The sequence below is a fragment of the Phoxinus phoxinus genome (assembly GCF_949152265.1).
Source record: "Phoxinus phoxinus genome assembly, chromosome: 16".
NCBI lineage: Eukaryota > Metazoa > Chordata > Actinopteri > Cypriniformes > Leuciscidae > Phoxinus > Phoxinus phoxinus.
The window spans coordinates 4,609,201-4,622,447 of NC_136891.1; the positions used below are offsets into that span (position 1 = coordinate 4,609,201).

The 13,247-nt window shown below is 37.3% G+C and overlaps 2 protein-coding genes and 1 long non-coding RNA gene across 10 annotated transcripts in view; 2 read left to right on the top strand and 1 right to left on the bottom strand.

Moving 5' to 3' along the window:
* The window catches only part of kif3ca (kinesin family member 3Ca), a 25,751-nt gene extending 21,962 nt beyond the window's left edge, over positions 1–3,789 (top strand). Inside the window, exons 6-8 of the mRNA XM_079583629.1 lie at positions 1,219–1,327; positions 1,592–1,743; positions 2,942–3,789. Of these exons, the coding sequence (XP_079439755.1) occupies positions 1,219–1,327; positions 1,592–1,743; positions 2,942–3,056 (376 nt within the window). The 3' untranslated portion in view covers positions 3,057–3,789. The remainder of the gene's footprint in view (positions 1–1,218; positions 1,328–1,591; positions 1,744–2,941) is intronic.
* Positions 1,341–3,418, bottom strand: LOC306983322. Its single transcript, XR_013794335.1, has 3 exons — positions 3,303–3,418; positions 1,565–1,678; positions 1,341–1,483 (listed from the first exon to the last, which is right to left on the bottom strand). It is a non-coding gene; the product is annotated as an uncharacterized lncRNA (long non-coding RNA).
* Positions 3,790–10,781: 6,992 nt separating the features above from the next.
* The window catches only part of dtnba (dystrobrevin, beta a), a 28,744-nt gene continuing 26,278 nt past the window's right edge, over positions 10,782–13,247 (top strand). For 3 of the 8 annotated variants that reach the window (XM_079639232.1, XM_079639238.1, XM_079639234.1), the window contains exon 1: positions 10,797–11,084. The gene's annotated coding sequence lies outside the window, so the exon portion shown is untranslated. Of the gene's footprint in view, positions 11,160–13,247 lie in introns of all 8 variants that reach the window. The other 5 variants (XM_079639236.1, XM_079639235.1, XM_079639239.1 and 2 more) reach the window with 5 other exon arrangements.

The following is a 13,247-nucleotide window of genomic DNA, read 5'->3' on the forward strand; positions in this document are numbered from 1 at the left end:
CATAATAAAGGATAGATGTCTCGTCCGCGCTGCTGGCCAAGGAGGTCGACGTCTGCACCTGGCGGCCATCTTGCCACAGTCAGCTCGCTCACTCGTAACATTGTTTTAATGGTGCATGTACTTTTTAAATAACCATAACTTGCTCAATTTTCTACCAATTTTCAAACGGGTTGGTTTGTTATAAACGTCAGAGATGTAGTTATCATGACACTGCATACTTATGAATAATTATAATATTATATATTTCAACATGTTCAAGCATCCAGAATTATAGCCACGTTAATAACGTTTGTAAGAAACCAAACCGTTTGTTAATCCGTCAAGATTTCAGCGAGATAAGACTATTTGTGTTCGTGCAAATCACTCACCTTACGGAAAGCTTCCCTGTGACAAGATGGCCACCTCTAGCCTTTATTATGTATATCTATGATGCTAACGGTCTAATCAGATTCAATGATCTATGCTAAGCTATTCTAAAAGTGCTACCGCCAGACCCGGAGATCGCCTGAATGGATTCGAAAACGGTAAAACTCAACTGTTTAACTCTAGGAGAGATGGAAAATGAGGCTATTTCAAAAAAAAGTGTTCCTTTAACACCGTCTCTCGTGACGCTCTTGTTTGCTCCCTGCGGTGTGCGGGTGGGATCTTATTCAAAGCTAGCTTGCTATTGCTAGCCTATCTTTAAAAGAAAATTGGCTTCCCTACCTTTAAGAATCATGGTACTTCAATTTTTTTTTTTTTTAAATACCATGGTATTATACCATAGTACTTCATGTGAGTGACGTCATTATCTGACACAGGGTTATTATCATTAACTAAAACTAAAACCATAAAAAACATTTTCATTACTTGAAATGAAATAAACGTGAACTGAAATAAAATAAACTATTTTAAAAAACGTATTTTATTAAAGCTAATTCCAGGGCAAAAATTATAATTTTCGTTTAGTTTAAGTCCTAAAATAACTAAAACAAAATAGACAAAATATTTTTTTTTTTCAATTACAAAAACAAAATGATAAAGAAATCAATAAAATATAATTCAAAATATTAACAAATACAATAATAGTATAGCAATGATCCTAAAATACCAATGAAAAAATTTAACAATGATCCTAAAATACCAATGATCTGACATGAGTGATTCAGTGCTTTACTGAGCAGCTCACATACGGATGATGAAGTTGATGTTCTTCTGTGTTTTCTGTGTTTCTGACAGTAAATTCACACAGATGAACAGAAGACCCGTCTCTGCTGTAGGATACAAGCGACCAATCAGCCAGTACGCCAGGGTTGCCATAGCGATGGGAGCTCATTCCAGATACAGGGTATGTTGATAGAGAGAGAGAGAGAGAGAGAGAGAGAGAGAGAGAGAGAGAGAGAGAGAGATGGAAGAGTAGGAAGAAAAAGTGGACCGTAGCCAGAAGATGTTAAATGAAATGGTTGAAATGAGTTCATGTGCTGGAGCCGCGTGAGTACGTGCACTGCAAAAAATGTGATAAGGATGTTTAGACATTTTTTTTACTCTTAAAGACAGAAATACTAATAAGAAGAGTGCAGTTTACTTGATTGTCCCTTGTGTCCCTCCATAGGCGGAGAATATAATGGTTCTGGAACTGGACATGACTCCTCCTGTGGTGTTTCAGCTGGACCTCCCGAGGTCTCCATCTCGAGATGTTCTGTTGGACAACACCAGTTACAGAGAGAAATCAGCGTCTGGACGGGTCAGAAAATCTCAGTCATGGTCAGTAAACCTTCATATCCAACACAAATATCTAATCAGCCAGCGCATCACACGGCAGAAACCCAATGCAATTTAGGCATGTGCTGCATCCGAAATCAAATACTGTAGTGACCGTTAAAACAGCATGTTCTATAGAGTATGAATGAAATTCGGACGTACAACAATCGCCATGTTGTCACTGTCACGTGACCACCAGTGTCAGTTGCGTCACTTCCCTGCCATTCACAAATCCTGTGGCCTCATGGGATAATAAAGTGTCTAACAAATGCGCACTTCAGAACCTCGCTGGAAGTAGTAGGTTATCCGGCGACTGTTTTATGAAAACTGTGACTTCGGACGTACTACTTTTGTCACATACTGTTGTTTCGCCTACTATATAGTATGTAAGTAGGGATATTTGGACACAGCGATGGTCAAGACGATCTGCTGAAGTTCAAACTGAGCATCAAAAGAGGAAAGGTTAAAAACCTTTGTATGTATATATATATATATATATATATATATATATATATACACACACATATGTGTGTATAAATATAATTATATTTATATGTATTATACATACATATACTGTATATGTATATGTGTGTGTACACACCCATATATTTATGCATATATATATATATATATGTATATGTGTGTGTGTGTATGTATATACAGTATATATAACCCTAAGTGATTAGGGTTTTTTTAAGGATTTATGTTTCATAAGATTAAATTAGGATTATAGTGTGATATGGTCTATTGGGTAATCCGAGATTAATTTATAATCTCTCTAACATAGTGCTCATGTGTACATAGTTGAATCTCAGTGCAGATTTCTCAAGTATTTATGCGCTATTTTTAGAACGCAAAACTTGTGTATTTCTCGTACCATTTCTGCACATTTCTGTACGCATAAAATACTAAGACCTACAATGCTTGACTTGTGCCTGACTTGACTTCCCATTTACAGTTTAAATCTATTTCTTGTGTTAAAAATAAAACACAAACCCTTTGATGCTCCACTAGCTGCATTAACATAAAACCGCACACTATTTTACATACTATTTTTAAACATTTATAGCACATTTTTGGAAATTATAGTATGTCATCTGGGTATTTGTGCATTCATTTGTATACTAAATGTACTCAATACTACAAAAGTAGTAGTAGTGTGCTGTTGGTCTCAAAATAATGACATCACATGTGTTCGCAGGTGCCAGTCTCCGCATGTCATTTCCTCCTCAAGCTCCTCCCTCTCTCTGGCATCCTCAGGGTCCCACAGCTTGCCACACCCACATAACATCACCATGGCAACAGCCCAGGAATGAGACTTGGAATTACCATATTACCGTCCCCGGTAAGGCATAAACAATAGTCAATCAATCCAACATAGACCGAGGAAGACGGGGCGAGATGAACCGTCCGTCACCATTAACAAAGACTGGAGCGCTCGAACCTTCAACAAGATGGAAACCTGCCCGTGATCTAATGCGCAGTTTGAGGGACTAGACCCATTCCAACCCATCAGGACCAATAAAACGATTAATATTAGTAAAATTATTCACGTTTCTTACTCTCTTGCTCTCTGCTCCTCAGGACAGTGAAGACACTTTGATTACTACCATCCTCAGCACTGAAGCTTTGCCTCGCCTGACACCGGAGGCTAGTTAAGCTACTTATGTTCATTCATTTTGCTGCTTCCAAAACCGTGGGTCAACCTCAGTGTTTATTGACCAGCACGGGTCCGATCCAGGAGTAGAGCCACACACACCTCGAATGATGGACGCCAAAACGGACGAGGCTTTGCGTTCGCTCACTTCCTGCTGTAAAGAAAAGAGCTGAGCAAGAGGAACGTCTCTCTTTCTATCTGCATGTCTTACTGTATGTGTGTGTGTTTGTGATTCTGATCAGGGTTCTGGACGAGAGGCGGCTGATCGGCTGGAGGAAGGATCTACAGGGTTCCCACGGGCTCATGAGGAAAACCATGAGGAAATGTCAGGGATTTTGATTGGTTTTCCAGGCACTGGAAAAGTCATGGAAATGAATAAAATGTTTAAGGAGATTTAATTTATGCATTTTTTAAATATAAAATATTCACATAATATTATATAAATGCATAAACATGAAACAGAATAAAAAAAATTAAAAAAAAGAAGTATATTAAAAAAAGACAGGTATCATAATATATGGTGTGTGTGTGTGTGTGTGTGTGTCACCGGCCACTTTATTAGCTACACTTTGCTAGTAACGGGTTGGACCCCTTTTGCCTTCAGAACTGCCTTAATTCTTCGTGACAGATTCAACAAGGTGCTGGAAACATTCCTCAGAGATTTTTCCCCATATTGTCATGAGAGCATCCCACAGTTTCTGCAGATTTATCATCTGCACATCCATGAACATCTCCCGTTCCGGCACATCCCAAAGCTGCTCTGTTGGATTGAGATCTGGTGACTGGAGGCCGTTTGAGTTTAGTGAACTCATCGTCATGTTCAAGAAACCATTGATTTGAGCTTTGTGACAGGGCGCACTATCCTGCTGGAAGTGTCCATCAGAAGATCTGTGGTCATGACGGGGTGAGCATGGTCAGCAACAACACTCAGGTAGGCCATTACACCAGCAGCCTGAACCGCTGACACAAGGCAGGACGATCCGTGCTTTCATGTTGCTTACACCAAATTCTGACCCGACCATCTGAATGTCGCCGCAGAAATCCAGACTCATCAGACCAGGCAACGTTTCTCCAATCTTCTATTGTCCGGTTTCGTTGAGCCCGTGTGAATTGTCTCCTCAGTTTGCTGTTCTCAGCTCACCGGTGTGTGTCTTCTGCTGCTGTAGCTCTTCTGCTTCGAGGTTTGAAGTGTTGTGTGTACACTTCAACGCTTGTAACGAGAGGGTATTTGAGTTACTGTTGCCTTTCTATCAACCAGTCCTATCATTCTCCTCTGACCTCTGGCATTCTCTCCATCAGAACTGCCGCTCACAGGAGATTTCCTCTTTTTCGGATCATTCTCTGTTCACTCTAGAGATGGTTGTGTGTGAAAATCCCAGTAGATCAGCAGTTTCTGAAATACTCAGACCAGCAACAACAATGCCATGTTCAAACTCACTTAAATCACCTTTCTTCCTCATTCTGATGCTCAGTTTGAACTTCAGCAGATCGTCTTGATCATGTACATCCTAAATGCATTGAGTTGCTGCCATGTGATTGGCTGATTAGATATTTGTGTTAATGAGCAGTTAAACTGGGGTACATAACAAAGTGGCCGGTGAGTCTCTGTATATATATATATATATATACATGTATGTGTGTGTGTAAAAATCTGAATTCTTTATTATTATAAAAAATAATGGAAATTCATTGGTTAAAAGTTGTGGGAACCCTGTCTCTACAACAAGCTCTAGAGAGCTGAGCATGTGCTATAAGAGCTGGCCTTTGCTTAAACCTTTAAACCACTGCACTAACTTAAAGCAATGAGACGCCATAGACCTACAAGACACTCATACACACACACACACACATGCCTTGCTTACTTGATTTACTTGACTCAAAGCAGCAGCCATGTTCTCCAGCCGGACGCCCCTCTCCTGTAATTATGAACAAATGTGGAGTTTCGTTATGTACAGGAGATCTGTGTGTTTATGTGTGTGTCAGTCAGATGATGATCTGTGTGTTATCGGCTCATGGAGCTGCTCTCACCGGATGGAATTAAAAAAGCAGTTCTCTGGCAAAAGATTGTGTTTGTGAACGTTTATCTCGAATTGGCATAATGCATAAATCTGATGTAGACTTAAAGGGATCTCACCCAAAAATTTACATTTTGTCATCATTTCTTTGTGCCATTCCAAACCCGTATCCTATAGTCAGTATAAAAACAATAGAAGTCAATGGAAAGTCTCATGGTGATAGAAAAACAAATGTGTGTGTGTCTGGATACACATTCAAACGTTTGGGGTTTGTACGATTAACTAGTCTCACTAGTTCATTAGTCTCACTAGTCATGCTCACTAAGGCTTTGTTCAAAAATACAGTAAAACCGCAATATTGTGACATTATTACAATTTGAAAGAATTGTTTTCTATTTGAAGACACTTTAAAATATAATTTATTCCTGTGATGCAAAGTTGAATTTTCAGCATCATTACTCCACTCTTCAGTGTCACATGATCCTTCAGAAATCATAATATGATGATTTGCTGCTCAAGAAACACTTCTGATTATCATCAATGTTGAAAACAGTCCTGCTTCATATTTTTGTGGAAACCGTGAAGCTTTTATTCAAGATTCTTTGATTAATAAAGTTAAAAAGAACAGCATTTGTTCAATATTTTGCAAGATTATAGCCTAAATGTCTTTGTACTGTCACTTTTATTAGTTGAATGCATAATAGATTAATAAAAGTTTCATCTTTCAAAACAAATCTTACTGACCCCAAACTTTTAACCGGTAGGCCTAAGTGATTTTGGCTCAAGTGTTTTAAATGTGAGACGGAGTCATTGAGGACACGAGTAAGACAATCTCTCTCTCACACATACACACACACACACACACACACACACAGTCTGGATGCAGGTTTACAGTAAGGGCTGCTGATGCAGTTTATCTCCATCTTCTCTGAATAATTAACGCAGTGCCGTGACGGTTAACCGGGAGTCTGGAGGTCGCGTGTGGTGAGCTGGTGTCATGTTCTGTTTAACCTGCATGCGGGTCACTTCCCTTTCATCGGTGTCACTTCCCCGGCTAAAGGACTGCTCACTAAACACTCCTGAGTCCTGCAGGTCGGGTTCATGATCCACTGGACTCTTTGAGGGAGGAGGGGTTTTCTGATCTGGACTAAACGAAAGAGGTCAGTTTCACATTTCAAGCCCTGTTGAGTATTGTGCTCATCATGTAGGCGACCATAATGAAATAAAGTAGTAATAATTATAATAAAACTTACCATGACGGTGACTGGAAATCCAAGAGGATCGGGTGCTCACTATGGGAATGGGCCAGAGAATTATTGCTGTTTCCATGACAACCTCTTTTTTGGCCATTGGACATTTTCCTCATGCACCAACAGTACCCCCTCCCTCACACACACACACACACACACACACACACACACACACACACATGATGTGTTTTCGTGTTTTATGGGGACTTTCCAGACATAACCCAGAAAGCAACATCCAGATCCGGGCCACATGTGGATTCAATGCAGATGTGGGCCGGATCTTGGCCGACACTATGTTGCTGTCTGGGAATGATTTTTATACTGTACAAACTGTATATTCTATCCTCTAACCAACCCTAAACCCATCTATTACAGAAAACGTGCAGCATTTTCACATAAAAATCCCCCATCCCTTATGATTTATAAGCTGTTTTCCTCATGAGGACCAAAAATGTCCCCATTTTTACATTTTATCCCCATAATGTGTGGGGTTTACATTAAACGAGTAGGCTAGCCTAATTAAAGATTCTTAAAGATTTTTATGATTTAAATTCTAACATTGTTAAACCGTTTTATTGTCATTTTAGACTGATAGCTCTTTTGATATTATAGAGTCGCCTAATTTTTTTTTTTTTTAAAGAAGCCGATATTAATTTTACATTTATGTTTCTGCATTTTCCAGTTTACTTAAAATCCCCTCACTGTCAGCACCCTCTGCTGGATAAAACACACTAACTGATCATGATGCTCATGAAGAGAATCTCACCTTATGTTTAGTTTTGTTTTTAGACAAAGAAAGGTTTCATTCCATTCCTAAAGTTTTTTTTAAAGGTTTTCTCTAACAGAGAAATATCAATATATTTTGGGGATGAAATGAGTCACCTGAGAACTCTATAATCCACGAATGAAACAAAACAAAAACAGCCTGACTGACCCATTAATGAAGTGCTGGTACCGCTTCTGACCGCTAGATGGCAGCACACAACAACATTCAAACATGACATGACAGGACTGACCTTCAGTGAACACTGCACAACTCAGTAACAAGTCTGTTTATTATTTAAAGACATTTATTATTTTTACTGTGTATTACTTTTGTTTATCTCCTTTGTTGTTAAAAAGCCTAAGTTTGTTTACGGGTCTTAGTTGGTTTAACCTGGTTCGTTAGCTGGTCATTAAAGTAACCAAAAATGCCACATTCTGCCACTCCAGACTCGTCGGCGCGCCCGCCATATTGGAACGGTCAGCGTGTCGTCACTCACTCACAGTAAGAACAAATGATGCCACAACATTGTGCGGCTTCTGGTTGTAAAAAACCTTATATTATACATTTTTATTTACAAATTTGCATTTCAATTTGAGTCTCAAGTCCCAGTTCAAACTTTTTTCACCAAACATGAAGAAACTATTTAGACTAGTCAAGTAAAGTTCTAACCAACAACAACAAGTAAATTAAAATCGTTTGCTGTTGATACATCTCCAAAGCCAGATCATGTCTGTCTTTTTTTCAGAAATCAAATAAAGGACAACTGATCATATTTCAGCTTCTTTTAAAATTTAGGGCCACAAACATTAATGTAATTTCAATTTTGTTCTAACTTACAGATGTTGCCTGATAATCCATGATTCTAATCACGCTTGTGTTGGCTTGTTTATTTGTTTGCAGTAGTACAATAATACAGTATACAGTAATACTGATGTATTTACTGTATTACTGTATTTGCACTTCTTCTCCAACCAGGTTTAATTTGTGAAGCTAAATTGCATAATTCCTTAAATGTAAAAGTTTTTATTGTGCCAAACCCTTGGAAAGCACCAGTTTATGGGCCGCGACACAGTTAATGTTCAACTCATCTGTGCGGTGCGAGAGCTTGAAGGGAAACTGTGTTGATCTCACCACATGATCACATTCTACACGGGTTTAACACGGGCTCCTGCCCTTCTAGGATGTCACGGACACACAGAAATAAACTCGCTGCTCATCAGCTGTAATTCATCTGGGGACGTTACACAACCTCCAATCTACAAACATGCAAATATCTTTTAAATAACGACGATGTTGAGGTTGTAGTTTCTGTTGTGATTCAGAAAAATAATCTTTTCTTTTGCAGAAATTGTGTTTTCTGTTCAAAATACAGATGTTGCAGCTAATTTACTATGATTTACTGAGACAATGATTCACAATAGAGAGAGAGACAGGAAGAGATAGCGAGACACAACAGCAGGAAGACACACACACAAAAAAGAGAAGGACTGTGATTAATGACCCGTGTTCAAAAGTGATATCATGTAACACAGAAGAATGTTCTTCATGGATGAATGGCACTACAGGCTTTTTCACAGGTCAGGTTTCAGTCACTGATGTACATTAGGGGTGTGGCCAATCCTTAAGCATGTTGCTAATGCTGGTGGGTGTGGCTAATTATAAGGGGTGTGGCTAATTGAGTGAACACTGACTGCCCACTTTCTGAGCCGCTTTGGTATTTCTCATTCATTTTCTTCATTGGCATTGCAAAAACAAACAACAACAACAACAACAACAACAACAACAAAAAGTTAGACTCATCTCATAACAATGATGATTTGGCCAAGAAACTTAAAAGTACCTGGTACTGGTCACTTTATATATTTTATATATACATATTTTATACTGTATATATCTCACAATTAGCACATCTGCACAAAAGTTTGTGTTTATATAATATATGTGTGTGTGTGTAGTGTATATATGAAATGTAATATATATACACAGACACGCACACACACACACAAATATATTAATGTAAGTACACACATATATAAACAAACTTTTATTATGTTAGATAATCGATTTGACAGCCATAATAAGGTTTTTACAGCTCTGGCAATTGGCTATAAACAAACAAACGAACAAATAAATAAATACTCTTTGTATACTTTTGTTTTAACAGCAAAATCAGTAAATAACATGAATTACTCACCATTATTTTACATTTGTGTTTGATCTGTGGCTATTTGGGCAAAGATCCCAAATATTTGATTTTATACTGAAGCTGTTTCATTGCAAAAATGGTCTGTAAAAACACAAAAATGAAACTCACTCAGAGTCAGTACGGATGTTTACCCAGTAATAATTAAGCTTGTTTCGGCTCATTGAGTTGAGATATAAGTTTGGTAAACATGCAGATCTCTGTCATCTCAGTCATTAGTCTGACCCTTGAATCTAAACGTATCTCACGGGTGGGTGAGCTGTGACATCGTGCATTACAAACGCAGAAGAAGAGTTCACCCAAAAATACACTCATGTTGGTCCAACCCTGTATTTTCTTTCTCCAGTGAAACATAAAAGGAGATGCTAGGCAACAAGTCCTGACGCAGCATGCATGATCTACACTGCCAAGGCCAAAAAAACAGTATTCCAAGGCATACGATATTATATTAATTAATATCTGCCATAGCTCTCAAATGTCAATAGCTCCACCAACATAGTATATTTTAGCAATATAATTACTTATTCATATCATATCATATATATATATATATATATATATATATATATATAAAATATAATATAATATGTATATTGACAATATTTTAAAAACAAAAAAAGGCTAATAAAATAAAATAAATAATATTTTTAAATAAAAATAATTTTATAATTATTAAAATATGACAATGTTCACAATGTATTGATAGATAGATGATATATAAATAGATATTAAGTATTATTATTAAATTTGAAAATATTTTTATTATAAATATAGGCTATAATTTAGATATATAACATTTGTATTGACAATATATATATATATATATATATATATATATATATATATACTATGAAGAAATCATATTTTTTACTAAAATAATGTAATAATAATTAAAATATAAAAATATTCCCACTGTATATATATAACTATATGTATATGTATATATTATAACTTCCATTGATAGATAGATGATATATATATAGAGTATTATTAGATTTGTAAATATTGTTATTATAAATATTATATATAATAAAATGTAGATATATAACATTTGTATTGACAATATATATATAAAGTAATATATTTAATATGAATAAATATTTTTTTTTACTAAAATAATGAATCTGAATGAAGATAGAATTTCAGAGAGAGAGAGAGAGAGAGAGAGAGAGAGAGAGAGAGAGAGAGTGTGTGTGTGTGTGTGTGTGTGTGTGTGTGTGTGTGTGTGTGTGTGTGTGTGTGTGTGTTCATTGAGTCTTGAGTTTCTCCAGTATGGCTATATCACACACAGAGTCGTTCTGCCTTTACACCGGAGATCTCGTGAATGAATCGTGACTCAACAACAGCACTGAATCATCTGATACAATGAGAATATAACGAGAAACCAGAGAGCGAGATGAGAGACTGATGTTGGAGGCTTTGAACGGGATCCGAGCGGCGGAAATTCGCTCCGGTGAGTCAAAACCGAACTTCTGCTCTTCACTTCAGTAAACACACAACTACAAACCAAAACCTGTAACTACACAAGGTAATATACCGTTATAACTTATAATATAGCAGTATAAACTATAAACGTACTCGCATCTGCATGAAAGAAACTCTGAGCGGTGAATGAAGTGAACATTAATGTTTGACAACATGGCTGCTCGCTTTCATCTCTTCATTCCTCTATCTTAAAGACATAAAGTCATTGTAATTGTTAATAGCATACATATGTAGATTTTTGGGGGGTTTATTTACATGTAGATTGAGCAAATCTGTTCCTGCGCATGAAACCGTTTCCGTTAAACGAAAACAACAAACGCGAAACATCCTGAAACTCTGTAAGTTCGTCCTACGCAACATCAGAGGTTCACATGAGAGATTTCGGCTCTTCATTTGTATTTGTGTGTTTATGGAAGATGTTTTTCAGTTGGTAGGTACGTGCATGTTGTGTTGTGTTTCCGTTGCCATTGTGTAGGAAGTCAGAAAGAGAAACTCAAACACGGCAATAAAAGTCACTTACAAAAAGACCATGATATTTGGAGTATGCTACTTTGGATTGGTAATGTTTTACAAAAAAAAAAAAAAAAGTTTTTGTTGTACCACATTATAGTGACTGAATCAGATGGTAAAACCATAGGCTAGTCCTTCATACCATGGTACTGAAATTCACATACCATGGTATTTATTTACATGGTGCTATTCCTATGTGTTTCCAAAAATACCATGGTGCATGTCCATAAAAAACGATGGGCTATGGTACTTTTCTGTAAGTGAGGTGCTCATTCAGTATCATAGACTGTACATTTTGTAAAAACGAGGTCAATTAATCAGTTGTGCTGTTTTCTATTTGGTTCATCTGATGTTGAACTGAATTGGTTTATTAAACCACTTTGTTAATAAGCAAGTTTTTAACATTAAAGGCCGTTATTGAAAAGTACTCTGGTGTTACCATGGTACAGTGTTCATATGTTTATGCTGCTACTACCATTATGGCTGTGTCCTTAAAAACCATGGTAGTTTTTGTAAGGGGCTGTAACTTTGTGCTGTAGAGAGATTACTTTCAGGCAGAGCAAGTCAATTTATATAATGAAAGATTATGAGCACAGGCAGTGTTTTCTTTTCTTTCTTTTTTTTCTTAAATTGGACTCAAGATAAAGTAAATAGAGTTGATACTGATGCGATAACTGTTAAGGATTATGTGGACAGAGGTGTTCTGGGTAGAGTCGGAGATATCATATTATTTGTGTGCATGTTCATACCAGACCAGAGAGTCGTCAAGTCGTCACCAAGGCAAAAATAACCAGTATCTTCATGCCAGGCTGTACTTTGTAGGAGTGTGTGTATGTTTACGAGTGTGTGTGCAAGCGAAAGGGGCCCCTGCTGCTCTTTGGTTTCTTAAAACAAAGTGTTTGAAATCCATTTATTCATGTGACCTGAGTAAAGACTCTCACACACACACACACACACACACACACACACACACACACACACACACACACACACACACACACACACACACACACACACACACACAGAGAGGTTTGAGATCTGGAATCTTTGGAATGTTTGCCCCCCTCATAGGATGTTCTGCCTACCTGCTCCACACACACACACACACACACACACACCCACGCACCCACCCACGCATGCATGTCCACATCTACAGTGGCATTCAGACAGACCGATGGCCTCCTCCAGAATTAGGATGTCAGAAAATAATCATATGAACCATGCTGACCCTAAAAGGTGTGTTCATATATTGCTCGTGACATGAGATCTTGAACCTTTAACACACTTCTGAAACTGAAAGTACAGGGCATGTTTCTAGGTTGAGTTCTCAATCAGTGTAGGTTTAATCCGGATGCACCTCGTCAGAACTCAAGAATGTTGGCCTTTATTTAAACCAGTTAATTTTTTTAAGATGATGCTGGTTTATACATTTGGATAATTTTTTGTTAATACGTTTTCCTCAATCTCCAGGGCATTGTAGATCATATAGGCTATATATATATATATATATATATAAGAACATCTAAAGAGGCCGTATTAAGCCCTTTTACAAAGTCTTAATTTTGTTTTTTGAGTCTATTTGAAAAGGCTTTCATGCTTGAATGTTAAAAAAACACATTCT